The 24,530-nt window shown below is 40.5% G+C and overlaps 1 protein-coding gene across 2 annotated transcripts; it reads right to left on the minus strand.

Annotated features, from left to right (window-relative positions):
- Positions 1-964: 964 nt before the first annotated feature.
- Positions 965-24,530, minus strand: LOC113014109 (synaptic vesicle glycoprotein 2A-like). Of its 2 annotated transcripts, none has more exons than XM_026155428.1 (13): positions 24,287-24,530; positions 17,810-18,553; positions 15,318-15,498; positions 13,279-13,430; positions 12,719-12,852; positions 12,533-12,622; positions 10,364-10,471; positions 9,446-9,534; positions 9,186-9,350; positions 8,956-9,089; positions 7,197-7,403; positions 6,948-7,107; positions 965-5,633 (listed from the first exon to the last, which is right to left on the minus strand). In XM_026155428.1, exons 2-13 carry the CDS (start codon positions 18,417-18,419, stop codon positions 5,450-5,452), a joined length of 2,214 nt encoding a protein of 737 aa, XP_026011213.1. In that variant the 5' UTR covers positions 18,420-18,553; positions 24,287-24,530; the 3' UTR covers positions 965-5,449. The 2 variants fall into 2 exon arrangements, with proteins under 2 accessions (XP_026011213.1, XP_026011212.1); XM_026155427.1 differs by having other exon boundaries at positions 17,810-18,557.

Below are 24,530 nucleotides of genomic sequence, written 5' to 3' on the forward strand. Positions count from 1 at the left end.
TTAACACTGTTCAATATTTGTTTTATATTGGCTTTTGACTTGGTATCACATTTTTGGGGGCACCTTTTCACTAATTGTACTTAACCCTTTTTCTATATTTATGGCTTAATCTGTTCTATTTCTTTTCTCAATTTCTTTTGATGTATCCTTATAGGCCATTTTGAACATTCATTTCTGATGTTTTGCCTTTTAAATGTCATTTAAAATGGCTTATTGCAAAATTAGTTTTATTAATCTTACCAGCAAAACAAAATACATGTTTACAATAATGAAAACATCAAGATGTGATTTTAAAATCTTATTTCACTATATTTTGCTTCTTAGGAGACATTGTTTTTAAAGTGGTCTTGAGCCCTATCAACCACAGATGAACAATATCTGAAAACCATGTCTAATACCGGACACGCCTGAGAGATGCTCCATCTATGTTCACTGAAGCCTCATCAGAAATGGTGTCCATAGAAGGGTGGCTGTGAAGAAGCCATTCTTAAGGAAGGGAAATGGGGAGAAAAGGCTGGGGCATGCCACATTACACAAGAACTGAAACGAAAGAGGAAATTCTTTAGGTTTAAATCAATATGTGCCGAGGTCGTCACTGTATATGACAGTGTGTGTATACAGCCAGCTATGAAACACTGTCGTGGTTTCCGTCAAAGGTTTTGGAGATCTAGTCAAATTTGATGGAATTTACGTCATCTGTAAAGTGTCTGATTGACAGTGACTATCCATACCTGGATAGAAAAACGCACAGTGGAACACAATCATGGATTGCCCTTGTTTTTACTGTACTTAAATGCATGTTTGCACATTTCAATAAATCCCATTTCCCACTTTTCCAGCAAAATACAGAGAAGCAAGGGGTGACTCAAGACTCAGCACAGGACTGTACATTGAAAGTACAAAGAGAAACGTCTAAATGAAGTGAAAATTATCTGATGGTGTGAAATGGAGTACAGGACACTGGTTTTCTTCAAGTTTTATTTCCATTATGATTTTATTCAAAGAACTGGATAAATAGCACAAAAGTGCAAAACCCAGCATAATGGACAACTCTCACATAAAATAAATACAGCACCTTTTCAGCATCACTAAAATATTCTCAATATCCAGAAGTAATAAATACTGAATTTACCAAGATGTTCAGTCTTGATTTACAAAACACAAAGACAACACACAAAGTTTTGTGTCATACCAAACTTTTTTTGGAACTGTTTCCGTAATCTTTTTGTTTCACAATTTGCATACTTGCACATACAAACATCTACAGTTTCTACACACAGTACACTGAATCTTGAATTGAACTCACATTTAGAGTAGAACTTTTTATCAGATAATAAAACAGCTCAGAGTCAAACTAAAGAAAGCAAACAGAAACGCCATCGCTCCAACTACAGTGATGGATCCTTGCAGTTCTCTGCAGATGCGGGAGGTGTTTCTCCCACACTTTTTAAAAGACTGCCGTCATTAAGGGGAAGTCGTATCAGGCTGGTGTTTGCTTTATTTTGACCGCACCCAATATCTCTGCCTTCCTTTATGGATAAAACTCAAATCAGCAACTCTTTTTATAGTTTATACATGTATATATATATATATATTTATTTATATTTATATAGAATGAAATTCTACACGTAGCAACATTAATCCGTAAACTTTTACAGTTTGGACAGGAGCTTCAAGTTGACAGAGGGCGCTCTTTTGATGAGTTCAAACCCGTGGTCCTTTTGAGTTTGACTTGATTACTTAAACCTCCCCCTTTAATACAGACTCACATAAACAAACAAGTTTATGTCAAATTACACTTTTCATGCACTTCACATTGAAAGTGTCCTTCCCTTTCCAGCCAAAGCTTATCTTCAAGATCACAAGCAACCTCCTCAGAAATTCAAGCATGTATATTCACATATATATATAATAAAAACAAAAAAGGTTACCTGGTTCCAAGGTAAACAAGGAGCACAGTCACCACTAACTCACTTTCAGAACACATACTCGAGTTTCACCAGTTTTCACCCCACTTTGATTAAGAACAATCACTGCAAGCAACAAATCTATGTCATCATACGACAATGAAAACACTAGTTCTTGCTTTGGACAAAAACAGCTGGCATACAGGACGTCCAAGAAAGTCAGACAATACGATAACGAACATGCGTCACAGTCGTTTGAATACAGAAGGTTTAGGGGGTGAAGCCGTCTTTATGAATTTAAGATGCGATCCCTTTCTCTTTTTTTCCCTTTTCTGCGTGTTTCTAAAACTGAGGAGCAGACTGTGTGTTATTTCTGGCTGCCTTTCAAGGGACTTGTTTCAAAGGCTGTGTCAGCAAAAGAGCACCCGAGTCTGTTATGAAGAACGACACACTGATTTCTACACTGCATATATAGGTCTTTTTTTTTCTTTTCATAGTGTAAATGTATTCCGTGGTCCCCAACTGAGCTGTAATCATCACAGGGATGAAAACAGAATTGCAACAGAAAAAAGTAGAAAAATATGTGACAGACGATTTAGTCAGCAGACGCACACAGACACACATACATCCAAACAGTCTTTCCAACAGGAACAAGATGGGACAAATCTGTTCATTAAACACATACATCTTTGTACACAAACAGCAAACAACGGAGGGGTGTACTACAAAGGAAGTTAAACATAGCCAGGCTTTCTTTGGCTTAAGCCCCAGCTGGAGATAATGTGTATCATAATGGAGGTTATCAACTTTCTCTGGTAAGCTGGGCTTTCCGCTTCATGGTCTTTGTGCACTCATAAACATAAAAATGGGGGTTTTACAGGTACAGCTCTTCTTCTGCACAAAATGATACCTATGAGTGTCCTCCCTACTCCAATCATAAATGTTATCAGATCATTATGACAAACTGATGACTTTTAGCTTGACGTAGCTTGCTAATGTGCTAATCTCGCCCTGACCTTGTAGTACACCCCTCAGGTATGATCCTCAGCATGTAGATTTGAAGAAAGATTTCAAAGAAATAGGTTTTAGAGATAGTATCATTTGCATTCTTTAGTGAGAAGATAATGTTCTCATGTCTTTATATGCTGAATATGAAGCTACAGCTGGCAGGCAGTTAGCTTAGCTTAGCTTAGCTTAGCTTAGTTTAACAGGAGAAACAGCAAAGCCAGTGTAGCTGTTCCCCATCATGTCCAGGCCTTTTTGCTAAGCTAAGCTACCATAAGTGAACAAGGGTATTTGTTTACTATAGAGGGGGCTGATAACAGCACTAACACACACATACACACAATCCAGAGGACGTTTTTCGGTCAAAATGTCACACTCTCTCACTGATTGTCAGCACACAAATAGTACACAAAATACTGTCATATGTTTACAGAATGAAGGTGTACACAATCAGCTTCGCTTTAAGGGTGATTCTGATTCTTGAGATGAGGTCACAGCAGGTTTTTACATGTAAACTAAGAGCCTGCGTACCCTTAAAGACGAAAGAAATAAAAATGAGTTACAAATTTTCATCTTTTCCCAGCGGGAATGGACGCAGTGAAGGAATGTCTGATCAGGAGCCCTTAAAATAAAATTATATTCTTGTTTCTCTTGCCACACTGTCTAATTGTTCACTTTTTTAACAGCTTCTTTTCCCATTTGATTTGTGCTTGTGATGCAGTTTTTCTTGGGTAAATGAAGACTGCTTTGTTTGCGTGTTTTGATCCCCAACAAAAAAAATACAGCAAACAAAAGAACTAAATCAGTCTCCTTTCGTTGTTTCGACTTCAAGAATTAGCTTTCCCATTCAATCAGATAACTTATGTTCTGACTAATTCTCATATGGATTGGAGGTGAACTACACTACATGTACAATAAGGATAACAGGGATCTAAATTCTTAAAAGCCAGGGTTTTGGTTCATATGTTGCTTTTCCTTTAGAGCGGATGAATAAGATAATAATAATGGAGATATAATTGATTTTACCGCAGGCCTGATTGCTTTATCCTGAAGGGATCATGAAAAAAAAATAAAGAAAACTGAAATTATTACTACAATGTTGATTCCTGTCCTTGTCCTTGAGACCCGGAGGAGACACAAACCCAGCCTCAGCATCCGGTGTAAAATCTGTGCCAGATCAAACGTGCAGATCCATCTGGTGTGGGAAACAAGGTAGCCGCCGAAAGTATCGCACAAACATTGTGCTGTTTATTAGTTATCTGAACAAGCCTTAAACATTACACCTTTTACAGGCATTAGCAAGGGCACTGAGAAGATGCTTTTGTGGCAGGATACTGTGGGTGTTTACGTGGAGATTTCAGGCTAGTTTTTACAATAGTTACACCTCTAAGGTACCTTGATAATGTGTGGCCACACTGCTTATTCAAACCGCTGCCGGACAAGTAAAATTCCCACTGATGCAAATGACACTGTCATTTGCATGAAACACAGAGATGTAAATGAATAAATCAGAGTACAAACAAAAACATGCGCACACACACACATACACACACCACTAATTTAGGCAAATACCACAAGTATCTGCTCTCACAGTTTAGCACTTGACCAAAATCCGTCCCACAGACGTTCCTCGAAAACATCATCAAACTGACACACGACACGGAGGGAAAACATCAGCTTTGACACCAAACACAGAGGAACTGGATCAAACTATTCCCATTTACAACAGAGAATCCTGTGAAATGCGTCTTCGCCTGCCTGCATTTCGAGGCTCTGAGCAGAGAACTGGAATTACTCAGGGAGAGAAAAAGCACCTCGGCTCTCTGTGTCTGAGTAACAGCAGCCTCACTGGAATGTTTTAACAATATTTGGTAGAGAATAACAGCGGTCAGCAGGTCAGGCTTCAGTAGGAGGCAGTGATCGAGGGTCACGGGAAAGTTTTTTTTGTTTTTTAACAGAAAATATGTTCACCCTGAAATTCATTTTGAGAACTTTTGCAAGCAAGTCTATGAGCAACAGTCTGGATGCAAATGTAAACTGAACTGTTCCAGTAACGTCACAGCACATTAAACAGAGGCACTGGACGCCAGTCACTGAGGTCGAGGACAGACGAGAAAGAAAAACGGAAAACTCACCACATACACTGACTAAATCATTCTCGTTCCTTCAGAAATGGCTTTTTTAAATCAGTTTCCTCTCATCATGTGATCGTTCTGTGTCACTGAGCATCTGTGGGAGCACATTATCACCCTCTAAGAGTGGCTCTTCCATAAGATATCTGATTCTTTTTCTGAATATTTTGAATACCTGACAAAGCAGCGGAAATTAAGTGATCATAAATATAACATCATCTTTTTCTACCTCTGTGTGTTCTCCTCTTTGAATGATGCAATCCACATTTCAAAGGATTCTGGGCTTACAATGGGGATGGCAGTCTGTTTTTGTTGGTATGTGACAGCAGAGCTGAAGCTCTCAGGGATGTTGTTAGTTGTTAAACACGCCAGCTGGACTCTGCTGCCCTCTGCTGGTCGTCGGCTTTACTGCAACACTTGGCCTCTCGTTTCGGGCAACTTTGTGGCAAGGAAACTGCCGGCGGCGAGGGCGCCGGCCGCAAATAGGATGGGTATGGCCTTGGTGATGCCCACAAATGACTGGAAGATGCTGATCCCCAGCACGGCCGCCAGTTTACAGAGGGCGTTCAGGAAGCCGAACGCTGTGGTCCTGGAGACAAGAAGAGAGGGACACACAGACAAGAACGCACACACACGGTAAGGAGGGTTTTTAACAGTATTTATCACTCACTGCTTCATATTTGACCTATTACGGCCATATTTAAGATAATCAAAGTGAAAAAAAACTTTCCTCTTTCTCACACACAGCTACACTTTTATATGAATCCCACCAGGACATGACATGAAGAGCCTCTAGAGGAGGACTGGCCAACACCGATTCTGCTAATAAATTTTATTGACATAATTTCTAAGTGAAGCCAAGCGGATGAGGGTTTCCAGTTTTGCGGCCCCAGAATCATCTCTCCAATCCCTGCATATGAAGTGGTTTATCTGGCTTCATCAAGGGGTGGCCTCCAGCATGCAGTGGCTCGGTTTGTAGCAAAATGTGAAGCGGCAGGAATGAGAACTGGTACCTCCAAATCCACAACCAGGACCCAGGGCAGAGGATGGATGTTAAAAGAAAACATATTGTTAAAGACCTTGAATAAATGCGCATTTGGGTTAATATGGTGGTCTTAGAAGCATTTAATTTACTTTTTTTTACTATGTTTGATTTGCTTTTCACTTCATAAAAAATATGCCAATTCAATATTTTTAATAAACAGCCAATTCAGATTCAACTCGAGTGAGTGTTTTTAAAAGTGATTCCCAAAGGTCCTTAAGGGGGATTTAAGTGGCCTTTATAGATCTCAAACCTTACTCACACTTTGCCTTGGGTGACCTCACCTTGAGGGTTAAGAGTGCTTTGACCCTTAAATCCTCAATGATTGTAAAGACCCACACCTTTTTTCACACCTTGGCTCATGTGATGACCCATACGTTCAGTGGGTCAACAACCCTCAGTATCACTTCCAAAGAGGACAAGCCCCTTCAAAGACCTGGACTCAGCACTGTTTCTTAGAACTGAAGAAGCCTCTTGGATGGGAGGGGAAACATCCTTGCAAACCTAAAGAAGTCTAGCTGCCTTCTTTTTCAAGCTCTCAAGGCTCAAGGCGTGAGCTGGGTGACTGAGAAACAACACTGATGTGGCGTCTCAAACTTTTGCCATCCACAGCAGATTTGTTGGTAAAAATTCTGGTATCACTCAGCAGAAACGAGTCCACCTCCATAAAGATCCTTCTCTCTCCAGAAAAGAAACTACAAATAAAAATTCAAATTCTTAAGGGATAACAACCCTGAAATGACACTTTTGGACGGCATTTATAACAACACAAAATGAGTGAAAGTGCAACCAGACAGACAGTATTACTCTGTCAGAAAACAGAAACCTCAGCAGTAGTAGAAACATCTGCTCTCGTGTTACCTTTTATCCGAGGGGTAGAGCTCCACTGTTATCACATCCAGGGCATTCCACGAGGCGATGCTGATGCCACCAAATAGACATAAGAGGGCGATCATCCCCGACTCGGTGTTTCCAAACATCAGGAAGAAGCAGCTGACACATGATATGACGCTGGACCCGGCTATGTAAAAAGAGGGAGCAGTAGTTACGTTAAACCGAGTCGCCTCTGCACTCATAACTGAATCCTCCACCCAGATTAGACTAACCTACCCAGCATCCTTAACCGCCCAATTTTATCCATTAATAGAGCCGAGACGATGTTGCCAGGCAACACCGCCAGGGTGCCGAGAAAGTTGACAAAGTAGATCATGTAGGCATTGTTGAAGTCGTCGCTGAAGTCGAGCATGCAGCCCTCCTTGTTGTGGAGAAACGTGCTGTTGACCAGTTTGCAGTTGACGAGTCTGTATTTGAATAAATCTGAAGGCATAAAAGGAGGGAAAAAAAATTGAAAATGATTAAATAACTTCATAAATTTGTGAACATCTGTGATTTCCACTGGGTAAAGAAGCTCTCCTCAGCTGAAAGAAACTCCTCTGCATGTTTCTCCTCTGATTTAAAGAAGAAAAGCTAAGTAAAAGATACAACCTTAACTTTTTGTTTAGAGCATAAAAAATATAAAAGATTTACGCCACGTCCCGAAGAATGTCTGACCCAATCCAAACCAAATAAAAGATCAGTTTTCCTCAAACTGGGAAGGAGGGGATTAAATAATCCCTTAGCAAAAGAAGCCAGAACATTACAGCAGCCACCACACAAGCATCTGTTTTTAATAGGGGCAAAACACGAAAGCAGCATCCAGGACAGCATCTCCCATCGTCACAAAAACGACAGCAAAGGTCAGGAGACATTTCTGTAGAAGATAAAGGGGATTAGTTCTGACAGGCTTCTTAATCAATAACAGTTTCATTAAACGGAGTCTGCAATAAAAGTGCTGAACGATCGTAAAATTTTAGATGCACAAATGACACAAACATAAAAGAATGCGTTGCTGGCTTCATCGGGGAGAAAGCTACAGCTGCCGTAAAAGCTGCAGAAGAACTGAAGCTGAATAAATCTGCCACAGCTTGAGACGGATAGCCGCAGTATGCTAGCAGAGGAACCGTTTCTCTTTAGTTTCTCACGTTTCCCAGGTCTGAATGTGACGTGCTGATTTAAAGCACAATCGGAAATCCAAACCACACGCGGCTCAGTTGCTTTTTAAACGATTTGGTCTCCGCACACGGGGAATTTCTGGTTCTGATCAGCCATTCAGCACATTCTTACATCTGTTTTATTCTTCCTGACAGGGTGCTGTTGTACAGACAGCCCGATCACTCGCACCGTGTCATGCCTTTTGTTTTGACTTTAAGATGAAATGTAAGCATTTCTCACATAATTTATCTGTCAGGTGAAACCATCAGCTAAATGAACAGAGAATCTCACATTTGAGGATTTGTTAGATAGATAGATAGATAGATAGATAGATAGATAGATAGATAGATAGATAGATAGATAGATAGATAGATAGATAGATAGATAGATAGATAGATAGATAGATAGATAGATAGATAGATAGATAGATAGATAGATAGATAGATAGATAGATAGATAGATAGATAGATAGATAGATAGATAGATAGATAGATAGATAGATAGATAGATAGATAGATAGATAGAGGCTGCCCGACCATGGTGAGCCACGCCATGAAGCTCCTGGTGAACAGATTTGGTGCTGATGTTAATGACTTTTAAGCACTCTGTGTCTCAGCGCTCGATGACCCCACACTATAACTTCATACCACCTCCTAAATGCTTCCACTTTGCTTTGCTTAATTTTACACACCGGTGGCAACAAGACTAAAAGCACCTGAATTCACAGATTAAGAGATGTGGCCATATAGTGCATGATCTGCTACGTACCTATGGAAAGCCATGGAAAGCAAGTTTATAATGTTCATTAGTGCTCCTGCACACGAGGAGTCATATTTACCTGTGTTATAAAACAAGCTGGCAATGAAGGTGCAGTTTCTAAAGAAGGTGTGCGTGGATGTGATGTCCTCAAAGTAGCACTCTTCAAACACGGAGTCTTCAAAAACCATGGACTTCATCTTCAGGTTAAGGAATCTGTGATCAGGAACATTTTTTTATTGCATATTTTAAAAAACAATATTCTCTACTTTGGCATTAAAGTAATTAATGTTGCCCTGAAACAAAAATTACTTGTCGTTGAAGTAGTATCCTTGGCGATGCACTTGGTTTTCCAAGGTGAAGTTAAACGTGACGTGCTCCACTCGCTCCTTAGTGAAGGTCTTCGTGCGCGATTCATATTCCTGCTTCTGGATGTACTTGATCATGTCCGGAAACCACACGGTTAGACCGTAGTAGCTGGAAAGTTGTGGGAGTCAAGAGAGATTAAATAAGCCCCAAACGGAGCACGAGAAACAGTAGACAGCAAGGAGGTTTTCTTTTTTTTAGATTACCTGAACGACATAGAAAACCAAACAGCCATGAGCATGAAGGTCGTCCGTTTATATTCTGGCCTGAAGCAGGCAAGGATGTTATTCCGTATCTGCAACAAGTGAACACGGAGAAACACAAGAGCAAAGCTCATGAACAAAAAAGCTGAAAGCAACATGACAGCGGCTTCCACATAAAACAAGAAAACGCTGCTTCAACTCTCTCATTGTTCAAACTTTTTCTTGTAGTGGGCATTAAGCAGGCATTAAGCAGCAGCGCGTAGGCGTGTGTGTGCGTAGGAGAACGTAGGCTGCGTGCAAATTCAAATCAGGCAAACAGCCTGGTGAAGGATTTTTTTGCCCAGAGCATAAAAGCCCAGTGCAACAACATGCTGCTGAAGTTTAAACACATCAAAGCCAAAAAATCCACACAATACCTCAAAAATGCATCATCTTTGTGTGCCGAGTGTTATCACAGAACTTGAATTTGGGAGAAACTTTGCAGGCGGACAGGTCAATAAATGCTCAAGCAAGTAGCTTATTATCCCTTTAATATACTCAAAAAAAATCAAAGACAAACTAAAGGAAAAGACATAATATTTTAGCTACACTTGGATTTACTTCCACCTGTGCTTGCATGCACATTGCTTTCATCCACTGAGGCGTTTTAATGCCAGCCCTGAGTTGTAAAACACCTCAGCTTCAGCACTCTTGAAAATAACTGTAATTTTGAGGAAGCTGTGATCTTGGGTGGGTGCCAGAGGGGGCCTTTTTTATTTCACACTGTTAAAGCTTGGCCCTTTAGTTACTGCTTTTGCTCACAAAATCCAAAATACCAAATTTCCTGGTTACTCAAAAAAAAAAACAACCAGTTTAGAAGAACAACATTTGTAGGCTGGACAAAATGTATGTAAACTGTATTTTTTAATTAACTTTACTCACCTGTTGGGAGAGGCTCATAATCTTCAGTCTGTAGCGCTGCCAAGCAGGCGTGTCGGTGCCAACGTCCACCAGCTCATCCATCTGCTTCACAGTTTTGATTGTGGTGACCTTGGACCAAAGTCACAAAAGTCAAATTAGAGATGACTTTGGCTCAAAAATAATGTAACTACTGCAAGAGACTTTCTGAAAAAGAGGCTCTGAAAGTCACCACCAGATATTACAGAGACATTGACTGTAATAACGTTTACTGTTAATCATAAGCCTGATGAACATCTCTGTAATGGGTAAAGCATCTTTAAATGGACTGGGAGCTGTTACAACAATGTATTTATTCTGTTCCTGTTCTCATGACTTGTTTAACCGGAATACATATTGTGGGAAATCACACATTTGTATGATTTGTGGGTCGATTTTAATAGGTTTTATCTCAACAGGAAGTAAAGAAGCAAATCCTTGGAGCTTATCTCGAAGATGATTTACAAGCAGTTCAAAATACTTGTAATAATGTAAAGTTTTGTCCATCAAGCATCAACTGAAACCAAATACTGCAGTTCCTCAAATAAGCCACTAGAGGCTCACTCCCGTTCCCTTAGAACAACGCGTGCCCCCTCCAACCACACCCATATTTTGTTTTCAAACTTGATTGCAGTTTATTCCACACCCCACAATAAAATAAACCACGAAACAAACTATCTTTATGGTGTAATTATTTTACGTATAGTTGTTTTTTTATTTTACTGTTTAAAAATATTCAACACTGGTATCAATACATTTTTCAAAAAAATGTCTCTCTGTGCAAAATGGGTTTAAAAACTGTGATAATGTTTGTTTGTTTGTTATTATTTGTATCCCACTGTAAATTTACTGTATAAAGAGCTAAAATCGCCAAAATTTCATTATAAGAAGTGTTTGTGAACTTAAAATTAAGAATGTGGGATACTGTTTGTCCGTGATCCCAGCACGTGCTCCCGAAGCGGGGGAAACAAATTCTTTTGGGGGTACCTACCTTTGCACCGCCGTTGTGCAGGTGAAGCCAAAGGCAAGATATGCTTCATCATATTTTCTAGTCTTTAGCTCAGAAGGAAGTTGGTTTGCAAGCATATTTGGCGATGGTTCATCCTCTGCTCTGTGTTTGTGTGGGATCCCGGTCAAGAAACCTGTCCATTATGCTAGCAGTGTCCAAGCATTCTTTAATTTATTTATTTATTTTATTCATAACTCGCCACCCCCCTGCAATGGCTCTGCGCCCCCCTTTACTAACATGCTATCCCCCTCCCCCCCAGGAGGCGTGCCCCTACTTTGGGAACCACTGCCTTAAATCCACATTTCAGAAATGGCCAAGTTTACATTTACAGCTTTCTACATAAAATACTTTGAACTTATCTACATCATGTCCTAATGTCCTAATGACCCATCTGCAGTTAAACTGAGAAATGTGCAACACAAGCCAGCTATTCAAAGTAAAAGTAGCTATTCAAAGTAAAAGTATTCAAAGTAAAAGTAGCGCCTCATAAAACTTGTTGGCTGTAGCCCTGATGTAAACCTTCTCCATGTCCTTTCTGCATTGCTCATTATCAAGTTGTACCATAGCTAAGCTAGTAGTCTGCAAGTATTTGCAGACAAACATGAAAAGCTACAGGTAAACAACCTGTTACCAAGACAATTCCTGAGAGGTGTTCGGTGCAGCATCTTCATTTAAACTGATTTCACCCAGCAAGAGGTAGCAACCTCCAGCAACCACTGCTGACCAGCTGGGTATTTCACATTTCCATAGCAACCAGAGGGTGTATCACATCCAACATGGCAGGCAACTCTTGAGCAATGTGTGCATGATGTCATGTGACAAACAAACCTGTGTTAATACATCTTCTGCACCGGTTAAATTTGAGGCCACAAACCAGTGGGTGATGTCATAGTGGTTGCATCAGTCCTTTATATACTCTGTGGTTTTCATTGCATCACATAACAGCAAGTTTCCTTTGAACAAGTCATCGGCTCTGATCCAAAGTCAGTGTGTCTTTTTGTTCAGCTTACTCCAAACTAGGGGCGTAACCCCAGGCAGCCAATGGGTATCTGACCAGAGACCCCGTCTGTTCTCCCTCTCCCACACTTCCCTCTGCTGTGAGCGCTCTGAGAGATTTACATTGCTGTTTTCTCACTGATACTTACAGAAAACACCCTCTCTGGGTATCCCTTCGCTCGCATGTTTGTGTCGTGAACTTGCTTCAGAACCATCCAGCCTTCGTCATGTTTGCCATTCTGTTAAAGATGGCATGGATTTAATAATGAGAAACATATCAGCAGCTATTACTGTAAGACAAAGACTTAACTGTTTAAACAAGCACATCTGCTAACCTCTAAGTAGAAGCGTGGGCTCTCTGGCATGGCGTTAAGGGCAGCGATGGCTGCAACTGACGGAAAAGCGCACACTAGCACAAACACGCGCCAGCTATGGAACTGATACGCCGAGCCCATCTGGAAACTCCATCCTGAAAGGAAAAAGCAAGCCAACACAAAGAAGTGAGCACACATTTCCAAATAGTTAACCTTCAGTGCAGTGAAAATAACATGTTTTTAAAACTCACTATGAAGCATGTTCTCAAACAGAATTTAGAGGTCAGAGGTCACCCTCAGTGCACGGTTTCTGGGCAGATCACTTTCTAGCAAACAAAGTCAGCTTACGTTTTACCCTCGAGCTTTTCAACTGACTGACAAATCTCCAAAAATATTAACATCTTGGTGGGATTGTTCATACGTACATGCATAATAATAATTGTAAAATAAAGAGACTGTAATATAATATTTAGAGAGCTTTATTTGTATCTCATAGGCATTTGATGATGATCAGTCAGCCTGGGCAGAGAAAGTAAGGATCCATAACTATCTGTTTTCTTTACTCTGATCACTGTACTCACCATAATGTGGGATTATAGCCCAGGCCATTGCAGATGCGTATATTCCTCCAATCATCCAGAACATGCAGAGCCAGCTGAGGTGCTCGCCACGCTTCTCTTGGGACAGAAATTCAGAGTAGTACGAGAAGACGATGGGAATCGAACCACCGATTCTGCAAAATTCAGAACACAACTGAGCCTAGAGGTGAAGTGTTTGTATCAGTGATACTATTTTTGATATGTATATGTGTGTTTGAATAGATGGGCTCTTTCTTCTGTATCATATCAAGAGTCAAGCAACATACTTATGTTATTGTTTCTAAAAGTAGAGCAACTGTTTGCGAAACTTTCCAACTCGTGGCTCTCTCAGACCTTGAATGTGCAGCAATTGCTGTTTCATTTAGCCACTAAAGCTTTAACACAACCAGTGCATTAAATGTCTCTGTGCTTGTGTGATTATCATCACCATGGTGCAAAACAAACTCACAGGAGCTCAGCGGGAAAACGGCTGGTTTGAGCCCAAATGGAAACGATGTCAGGCTTTCAATTTGCCAGTTCGCTAAACTTGAGAAACTCTGTTTGAACACTTTGCTGCACGTTGTAAAAACTAAATGAATCATCAAAATCATTTTGTGCTCGTGCGATTTCACTGTTAAAATTACATTTGTGCAGCCGGATAAAAATGAAAAGTTTCAAAAGGGAAGGGACTAATACTGCAGTTATGGCACACTGTGCAATGAAAAAGTAATTACCCCCTAAACCTAAGAACTGCCTGTGCCATCCTTCGCAGCGAGGATGGCACTTTCACATCACTGTGGAAGAATTTTGTCCCACTCTTATTCATTTATTTTTTAGCACATCAGAGGTGGACTTGCTGGTATGTTTCAGGTCGTTGATGCTTGAGCTTCAGGTACGAAGTTATAGCTGGACATTCTCCTTTAGGATTTTCTGGTAGAGAGAAAAATTCATGGTTCCATAAGTTGCCCTGAAGCAACAAAGCAGCCCCAGATCATCACACTATCACCACCGTGTTTGACAGTTAGTATGACGTTCTTTTTATGAAATGCTGTTTTAGTTTTATGTCAGATCTAATGGGACTCAAACCTTCCAAAACGTTCAGCTTGTAGAGTTCCTTGGAGATGCTCCCATACATGCCATTTTTGCCCAGTCTCTTTCTGGTCGTTAAATCATGATCTCCGACCTTAACTGAGGCGAGTGAAGCTTGCAGGTCTGCATTTGTTATTCTGGGACCTCCTGGATGAGTCATCGATGTGCTCTTGATAGGCCAATTTTGGTCACCTGGGCAAGTTTTCTCCATTTGTTGAAATGGCTATCACCACGTTTTACTGGAGTCCCAAAGCCTTAGAAATTGCTCTAGGCCGATAAAGGTCAGTGACTTTGCTTCTAAGCTGTTTCTTTAGATCGTATCACATAATGTGTCCCTTTTTGAGATCTTTGAACTACACTTTGTCAGACAGGTTCAGGTTAACCCTCTAAAACCGAACCTGTCGCTTATATCAGACAGGAGTTTTGCAACTTTTTTTTTTTCTGCTCTCAAATACAGACTTAGCTGTAACTCTGTCTGTGAAGCTGGACTAAAGAAATAAGTGCCTAAAGTTTTGAGAACATGTCTACCGTGGTTGGTTGGTTGTGGCTAATAGACTTAGTTTATGTTAGCTAGCTAGTGACAGAACCGATAACTCAGTGGGAAGAAGGGGACTAAATCTAAAACTCTGTTTAAGGGGAACACTTTTGAGCTGCTCCTGTCTGCAAGAAGGAGTTTAATTTTTAAACCACAGATTTGCTTTCCACTTTCCCTGTCTGCCTCTTTAGCAGCAACTGCTGTTAGCTTGTAATGTTTGGGTTTGTGAAGCACCTTATAAATGAGGACTGTGTAGACGAGAGACTTTGAATTCATCATTTAACAAAGATGGTCCGGGTAGGTTTGGGCAGATTATTGCCCCTCAATAAATGAAATGATGATTTTTTTTTTTAAGTCAACTAAATGGCACAGGCAGAAACAACAGAAGTATTTTTGTTATTATAATTATTTTAATTACCCAACACCCGAGAGGAGGCGGCAAAACAGAAAGGTGCTGTAACCCTGGACAAAGGAGGAGAAGAAGGAGAAGATACTGTTGATAGAGAGAGAGATGAGAAGAGACTGCCGACGGCCTATCCGGTCAGCCAGAGCTCCCCATAGGAAAGCGCCAACCATCATCCCAAAATATACAATAAGACCTGCAGAGAGAGCAAAGGAAATTCAATTGTCAGACTACAAAGACTTGCCGGCTCATGATAACTCTACTATATCTCAAATCAGATTGATAGTTTGATGATAAACATGCACATTTCTTTTGTTTCCCTTCTGAGGGAAAGGCTGAGAAAAGAAGAAAACATGGAAGTGCCAGTGTGAAGCTGGCTGTAAAAGCGTGTTAATCCCCACAGACTTCCTGATAAAAGATTTAACCACTGTTTCATGACTGTAATCTGAGTGACTGAAAACCTCTTAACCATGTTTGTGCTGATGATGCCTTTGGGGCCATTTTAATGCATTTATCTTTAAAATTATATGACTCTAGTGGGTAATTGTTCTAAAAGACCATCCAAATATGGTCATTTGATCTCCAAAGAATCAAGATAGTGGCAGTTATGATGCTAAACACCACACTTTAAACTGACCAACCTGGTGGGTGATGTCATGGTGCGTATGAACATCTTTCATACACGACCCCAACTCCCCAAAAGGTTGGATGCGGTATAAAATGAAGATAAAAACTGAATAGCTAGTTAGGATAATTGGCTGCCGGTCAGTAACATGATTGGGTTTAAGACAAGAGGCAGAGTTTCTCAGGTTCAGAATATTGTTCCTAAATGTAAAATTGCTAAGAATTTAAATACCTCATCATGTATAGTACCAAATATATCAAACGATTTAGAGGCTGAAAATGATGCAGGATGCTTCAGGTGCTCAGGCAGAAACAATGCATGGGCTCAGGAATCATTGTCTGTGAACACAGTTCACTGCGCCATCCACAAATGCAGATTTAAACTGTTGTATAAAGAAGAAGCCATACGTGAACATGACCCAAAGACTCAACCATCAACTTTAAGCTAAAATAATTTAAAATAAACTGAAACAAAGTAGAAAACAGTGAAATAAAATACATAAAAACATGGATTCCTCTATTCTGCATGTTTTAGAGCAGCGGTCTCCAACCTTTTTTGCGCCACGGACCGGTTTATGCCCGACAATATTTTCACGGACCGGCCTTTAAGGTGTCGCGGATAAATACAACAAAATCAAAACTAGTACCGGTACCGAAAAAAAGAAGATTTATTCATAACACACGTGAAAAGACCCAGGAAAACCGAGTTAACGATTAAAAACGATAACAAAATAACGCTGAAAACCAATAAATACCCTGAAAACCACACATTTCACACCTGAGCCTCAACTCTCGCGGCCCGGTACCAAACGACTCACGGACCGGTACCGGTCCAAGGCCCGGGGGTTGGGGACCGCTGCTTTAGAGCAGTATAATATAATCTTAAACAGCACGCTGCATCTATTTCAACAGCATTGATTCATAGTAGAAGGGTCTGTGTGCTAAAGTGACCTGCCATAAAGTCCAGACCTTTCCCCAACACCAAACATTTGGTGGATCAGGAAAGAAAAATTGCGAGAAAGACGACCCACGACTGCTGAGCAGCTAGAACCCTATCTGAGACAAAAACGGGACATTTAACTTCCAAAAATCAGCCAAGTGGACTCCTCATTTTCCTAATGTTCAATGTTTTCTCAGCTCTGTTGTGAATAAAATGTGAGTTTATGAGATTTGCAAATTATTGCATTCAGTTTTCATTTACATTTCAAACAGCATCCCAACTTCTTTGGAGTGGTGCAGTGTATGTTAAAGAGGCTAGTTTCAGTCACTCATTGTATCTTTGAAGAGCTCATTGTTGTTAAAACTATTCTTTGGAATATTTATTAAAAACTAAAACATAAAACAAAACGTTTTTTATGAAATGTTTAACATAGACGTTGCTGCATCCACCGAGCGCTCTGCCTCTCTCTCGCTTCTTTGCTGCTGCATTGCTGTGTTTCTTTTTTGCATCATTACACAACATTATCTAAATCAGTCTGGTGGCATGAAACCATTGGCAGGAACCTGTTACTGCCTCACTTGTGTGTGTAAATGTTTGTCCTTAAAAAAATGAAGACCAGTCATTTTTAAAAACAAACAAACAAAAAAAGATTTTTCCCCAGAGTTGATACACATCTCACGCTCTGGTGAGTATTTCAAGTATGCTGCATGTGGGTTCGAAAGAACATGTCGCCAAGAGCAACAGTGTGACTCATTTAGTTTTTTAAATAGTTCTTGGCTGAGAAGTAAAGATCATGCCACAGAGGAATGAGTTGTAGCAAGCCTTGGATACACAGCCAAGGTTTGTTGACGGGGACTAATGTGTAGATTATTAACAGCACTGTCATGTATAAAACTGATAATAAGCCTGCTAAACATTTGCAACAGAAGGAGCAGAGTCCTACCTAGCATGCTTTTGTTGGGTTCAGACAGACACATATCCTTCTCAGCGCTGGGGAGCACAAACCCGACCACAAAGATCTCCACGCCATCAGCCATGAGTGCAAGGCCCAGGACGAAGTACAGGCTCCACTGGAACTTCCCGTGGCCACATTCTTGCAAAATGGTCTCGTACTGTTGGGCCAGCTCCTCTTGGTCCTTCCTCCTCTCAGCCTCGGACACGCCGATATCTCTGAACTGCTGAGCTCCGGCTCCCACCGATCCTGGACCCCCAGCAAGGCTACCTTTTCCTGAATCAGCCCTGGGAATTCCTTGGTACTCTCCCTCATAGATCTCGTCATCTTCATCGTGACCCTCTGTGGAGTCACTGTGGCCGCCCTCATCGTCGTTCGCTGCCTGGCTGTCTCCACGGTAGTAGCCTCCATCCTGACTTCCCTGCATGGGGTAGTTATCGTCATCGTCCTCTTCAAAGCGGCTGTAGGAGCGCTTGCTGTACTCATCGCTCACTCGATCAACTGAGCGACCCACTTTCTTGGCAGCTTGCCGCTTGACTTCTTTGGCAATGTCTTTGGCTCCTTTTATGAAGGCAGTCCGGTTTTGGTAGCCGTCCTCCATGTTAAAGAAGTACAGAAGACGCACAACAAGTCAAAGGTTTAGCTTGAGAGGCCACCTGTACGTGCTGTGGCTTCAGTTTGATCAGGACACCTCAGAGCTGACTCCCAATTTGCTTGACTGGTTACAGGTTGAAGCTGTCTGCAACAAAAGCGAGAATTTACATTGGTTAAAATAACAAGTCAGGCTTGGTAACGAAGCATCTTTAATGGAAAGATGCTTTTGTTAGCAAGGGACTCATCGGATACTTCCAGTGCATCTATTTATGTTTCCTGTAGACCCAGAGCCAAGTCTGCTTAAGTGACAAGAAAGAAACAAAAAATGACGTGTAATGAATTCAAAGATGCCACAAAAAGACACAAAAAACACAAACTCTAGAGAGACTGGCTCACTCAGCTCAACATTAAATTCTAACAGGGCGCAGTCCAGTAACATGAACGTTTTAGAGAGGCCCTACAGAAGTTAAATGTGTCGCTTGACCCTCGTTAGACTTTTTAGGTACACCTGCGGCAATTCAAATCAAGATGGTGAAATCAAATCAAGACAAGATGGCCTGCTAAAGTTCAAACTGAGCATCAGATTGAGGAAGAAAGATGATTTAAGTGCCTCTGAATATGGCATGGTTGTTGGTGACAGACGGGCTGTTCTGAGTATTTAAAAATCTGCTGACCTGCTGGGATTTTCTCACACGACCATCTCTAGGGTTTACTGATGATGGTCTCAAAAAGAAAACAGGTAAAACTGCCTTTCTGACGTGAGTGATCAGAGTAGAATGGCCAGACTGCTTCAAGCTGATAGGAAGGCAACAATAACTCGAATAACCACTCGTTCCAATCACACTTCAAACCTTTATGCTGATGACCTACAGCGGCAGAAGACCACACTGGGTGCGACTGCTGTCAGCTAAGACCTGCACATTGAAACTACAATTCACACAGGCTCATTCAAAGTTAGACCGGGAAACTTTGAATGAGCCTGTGTGAATTGTAGTTTCAGAGTCTGGATTTCTGCAGCAACATTTAAATGGTAGAGTTAGAATTTGGAATAAATAACACAAAAACATGGCTCCATTCTGTGTTATTGTCACGTCAATATGGACAAAAAAGGCTCTGAGGAATTAAGGCAGATTTGAAGTAAAAAACAGACCAACCAAGTGCTAGCAAGTTGTACCTAATATAGTGTTGATATGTACAAGAATATTATACGACTGAAGCCAATGAGCTTGCAGTTTCGCAGTCAGACCCGTCCCATTCTCATCACATTTCATCACCAAGACGATGACGGCAAAAACTCATCTCACAGCTTCAGAAACTGCAAGTTTTTCTATAGTCTAGAGTTAAAGCGGAAGAGGCAGCATGAAACATTAAACAAGATCAAAGTATCAGAATTCTAATAATTCTTTCTTTTTTATTTGATTTTGCATTGCACTTAATAAATTGTCACAATCACAACCTTTTAACCTTTTTCATTTTAACAGTTTTGAATGTTTCCGCAAACTGTAATGAAAAACTGCTGTTGATGCGGCGTTGTGTTTTACATCTGAGTTTCATAATCCATCTCTGCCTGTCATGTTTTTATCTTTAAACTGCTTCTCTTTTCTTTTATCCACTTATACCATTTAACCAGCCTGTAATGGTTCCCATCCAGACTACACCTGTTGCCTCTCCATATTCACTCAGTGTGCGTCCTCTGCTGAGTCACAGACAGGCCTGAGCAATAATTACAGGGTTAAACATCAGGCCTTGAAAACAGTGAATCTAATTGATTGTTCTTGGTGCACAAATGTCCTAAATGCCTCATCGTATGCTGAAGAGCTGCTCTGTGTGACTATGGCTCAAATGGATCTGACACTATTGTAGAAAAAACCTGAAATCATATAATCTCTAAATGTTCTTTATTTGAAAAAAAGGAAAACATGCAGATTGGATGGAAGCCGTGTGATAAAACAGACCAAGCTTGAAATTGAGGAAAAACAAGCTATAAAACTGATATCTATTTTATTCTTTGCCACAGTGTCACGTTGCTTTTTGGAAAACGTGCTGTTTAAAGAACAATTTTAAAGGTTCGGTTCAGGTGGTCCGTATGCTTCTGCAGGGAGACGCTACAGGCGGGGTCACTGTGCAATAAAACCACTTGTCACTTTTAATTTATGGCGCAGCGAAAGCACGGACAGACGGTGATGAGACATCAGTGTGATGTCACTTTCTCCCAAAACGAGGTCTGACAGGTAATAACAGGCCTCACGGAGCAGTAAGTGTTTGTCAGTTGTACAGTACACATCATGTACTTCATCAAATACTGGTATATTTACATTTATTTTAATACTTCTGAACTAAACCAGTGAAATATAAATATCATTAAACTATGGCAATGGTAGATTTTTGGTTTGAGGCATAGTTTACATGTTCGTCAGCTACAGAAACCCAAACTGTGTGACGCATATAAAAGCGTAAAACTCTTACAGCAAAGAGTAACAGCTTTTATTTAATTAAAAATATCTCTGTAAATCTTTGCAAGTTACTGCAAATGAATGCAAACGATTAACCAAGCTGTATATAACTGTTTTATAATAATAGCAATAATGATAATAATAATTCTTGAATGATTGCGTTCACACAAGTAATCAGAACCAGAAGCAAAACCAGGGGGTTTAAATTACTTGAGTAATGACGTCTCGCTGTAAAGCAATGAACCGAGCATTTTGAACATCTTCTTCACTTGTGCAGTTAGGTCCATAAGTTTATGGACATTTACACATAAAAAATATATATTGTTGCTTTTACAGTCCAGCACGGGTGATGTAAACCAAACAGTCAAGATGTGGGTGTATTGGATCACCCATGTTGATATTTTTCCTGCATCATCATATTAAAGTTGGTTTAGGATCAATGTCGCAGTTGACACGTTAGCTATATTAAAAGCGTTCTTGTTTATATAAAACTCTCTTCTGAAGCAGTTGTTAAGCATCTTAAGTGTTTTTGTCATTACTTTATACAGTAGATAGTAAATATATTAGAAAGCTATATTTGCTGTTGCCAAATTTAGGTCACTCCTTTTGGTTTCTTGGTAATAGTTTTTATTAGCATTAGCTAATTTCTTAGCTAATGCTAACATCTTAGTTAATGCTAATTTCTTAGTTAATGCTAGCTGAATGCTCAAGCCACGTGATTGGTCAGCTTCAGTGTTGATCCTTGACCAACATTATTATAATAATATATTAGTAACACCAACACAAGTGAAGACTTTTACCTTTAACTCAAGGTTTCAATGATATTGTATGAACTGTTGAGGAACAGCTGCTTTGCGTCATCAGTGGTGGTTGTGTAATGTTTTACACATCTGCTTGGCAAGTGAAAGGTCACTGGTTCAATACTGGCATTACGAAGGGCATCAAGCATTAAAAATGCTGCGCTACCTGCTGTGATGACCGTTTTGTGACAAGGCAGTAGCTTCTTTACTCTTGATTGACTGATTCAAAATTCACTGCGGGTTAAAAATTTAAAGTTAGGTCCACCTTAAAGCATTCACTGGATTATTGTTCATTTTGACTGTAATGTGGAAAACATTTTAGAAAAAGTACACCATGTTGGATTTAGCCAGATATCAAGTTAGAGACTGAGACTTATTAGGAAAACGTTAACTGAGAGCAAAAGTTCAGTAAACAAACTTAAATGCAATTTTGGATTATTTTTGTAATGAGATTCGCCCCCTGCTGGCCACTAGAAAGCACGCAGGTTCAAGTCTTCCCTTTTCAGACCAGAATGCGTATCTTTCGTATACAGTCTGTGAATGCTCTGAGCTATTTTCATCTATGGCATTCAGTCGTCGTTACTTATCACCAAGGACAGAGTCAGAAATCGTAGTAGGTGGCAAAAAGAAAGCTGTAAATGGAGCTTTAACCTTGATAAGCGAATCAGCTCAAGATTACCATTAATTAGTGGGAAAACAAAGAAAAAAACATTTATGTTTATGCCAGCATCTGTAGCATCTGTCCTGGATGTTATAATCACACACTGTTGATTTGTTTTTTCTAAATTTCATTCAGAAGATGATTTCCCATCAGAAGGCAGCAGATCCATCAATGTCAGCATGACAAACAGATTTACTGGCACTGATCAAAGGAACCCTACCAGGCCTGGTCAGCCAGGCTAAACTGTAGGACTCTAACCTAATAATATCCTGGATGGGCGCATTCACAGCCCATAATCTCTATGCACTTTAAAAACAAGCATGTGTGCCTGTATGTCAGTATGACCAACACACTGAAATCAAGCAACAAAATCACAAAAATGCTTCACTTTATTGTGAGGCTTTTTTGCAACCGTGCTGGACCTGCGCAGATGTTTTTACTTGGTTTGACCTTTTCTCGGGACACTGAGCGTCATCAATACCTCTTTATAATCACATCATTGCACAGCCTCCTGATGGAAGGAAAATGCAACACTGTTACCGATAGCATTAATATTGCCTCGGGTCTAATGCCTGCCGAGAGATAGAGAGATCAAAGAACTAACTAAGATGCCTATGGGAAGATTTTAAAAGATTTGCTTGGTGCTAAAAAAAAACAAAACAAAATCCACATTAACTTCACACAAGGGGACACTTATAAAATAGTAAGGTTATGAGGATTATAGATGAGACCCCTGAAAAACTAACAGTCTGTGTAGATAAAGTCTGGATAGATAGATAGATAGATAGATAGATAGATAGATAGATAGATAGATAGATAGATAGATAGATAGATAGATAGATAGATAGATAGATAGATAGATAGATAGATAGATAGATAGATAGATAGATAGATAGATAGATAGATAGATAGATAGATAGATAGATAGATAGATAGATAGATAGATAGATAGATAGATAGATGCAACAGGTACTTCTTTCTGTGTTTTTTCCATTAAGAAACCAAAGAGTCAATACTAAGACTTGTCTGACGCAAACAAAAGCTTCGAGGCCACTTTCGTCTCACATTTCCTCACTGCTGTCAACTTGACAGCCTCTCTACAGCTCACACAGCCTGCAACACACAGGCCTGTCACTGGAGGGAAGAGGAAGGCCTGAGGATGAGGAGGATGTCTTTGTATTGCTTACTGCTCTCTAAAGCTCTTTATTATTCATTTATTTATTTATTTTAATTCCCTCATTCCAAAACCAGTGAGCAATAAGTCAGCAGCTGTTTATCACTTCATTGCAAGACCACGCAGGGCAGATAGTCATCAGCATCTCCTGCAGGGTTGTTAAAGGGAGATTTCAGCCAGCCTCCTTTGTGGTGATAATCTGGACACCTGATAACATGGCTTCAACGACAGTCAAAAGAGATCCCCAAAATCGCTCCTGCAGCCCTGATATTCTCCTCTCACGGGCCTGTTCCCAACAGTGTCAGCCTGTCAGATCTGTACTGTGCTGTCCTGCTTTCACGATTTGTATATTTCACAATGTGGATACATGCCTCGGATTAAACATGGCCAAATTTAAGCCTTCGGTGCGGTCGTAAATGTCTTCATTTATAATAAGCCGTAAAAAGGGCCTTGTCGCCAAAAGGGCCAATTTGTACAGCCCTACAAATGCGGATGGATTATAACTATAAATCTGTTACAGAAACCAGCCGATTGTCTCTTCGCTTGCTTCCTGACATATGCCCCCATTCTTAGAAATCACACTGCCATCGGCTTGTCACGACTTGGATTAGATTATAGGGCCAAGTCTCGATTCACAAAATCGATCCTAATTGCCGTGTGAAGCAAACACACCCATCGCCCCCCTCTCTTCATGTTTTAATGCAAACATAAAAAGAAAGAAAAGAAGAGGGAGAGGGGAAAGAATCAGCGCCATCAGCCACTAAACGCTAATTAATTTCACCTCACCTTAAATCCTACGATGCCAGGGTCCCTCTTCAGCTTGGAGATGGTGGTGATGAAGAATGAGAAGGAGGAGGATGAGGATGGTGATGCGTACGAGGCTGTCGCTGTGAGCCGAGTGGTGACGATGATGGTGGTGGTGGTGGTGCTGCTGCTGCTGCGCGGTTTGGAGACGGAGAGGAGAAGCCCACGCCATCCACACACACTCACAAGAGTGATGCTCAGAGGTTCCCCTCCCCCACGCGAAACC

This window comes from Astatotilapia calliptera, chromosome 22, assembly GCF_900246225.1.
Source record: "Astatotilapia calliptera chromosome 22, fAstCal1.2, whole genome shotgun sequence".
Taxonomy (NCBI): Eukaryota; Metazoa; Chordata; class Actinopteri; order Cichliformes; family Cichlidae; genus Astatotilapia; species Astatotilapia calliptera.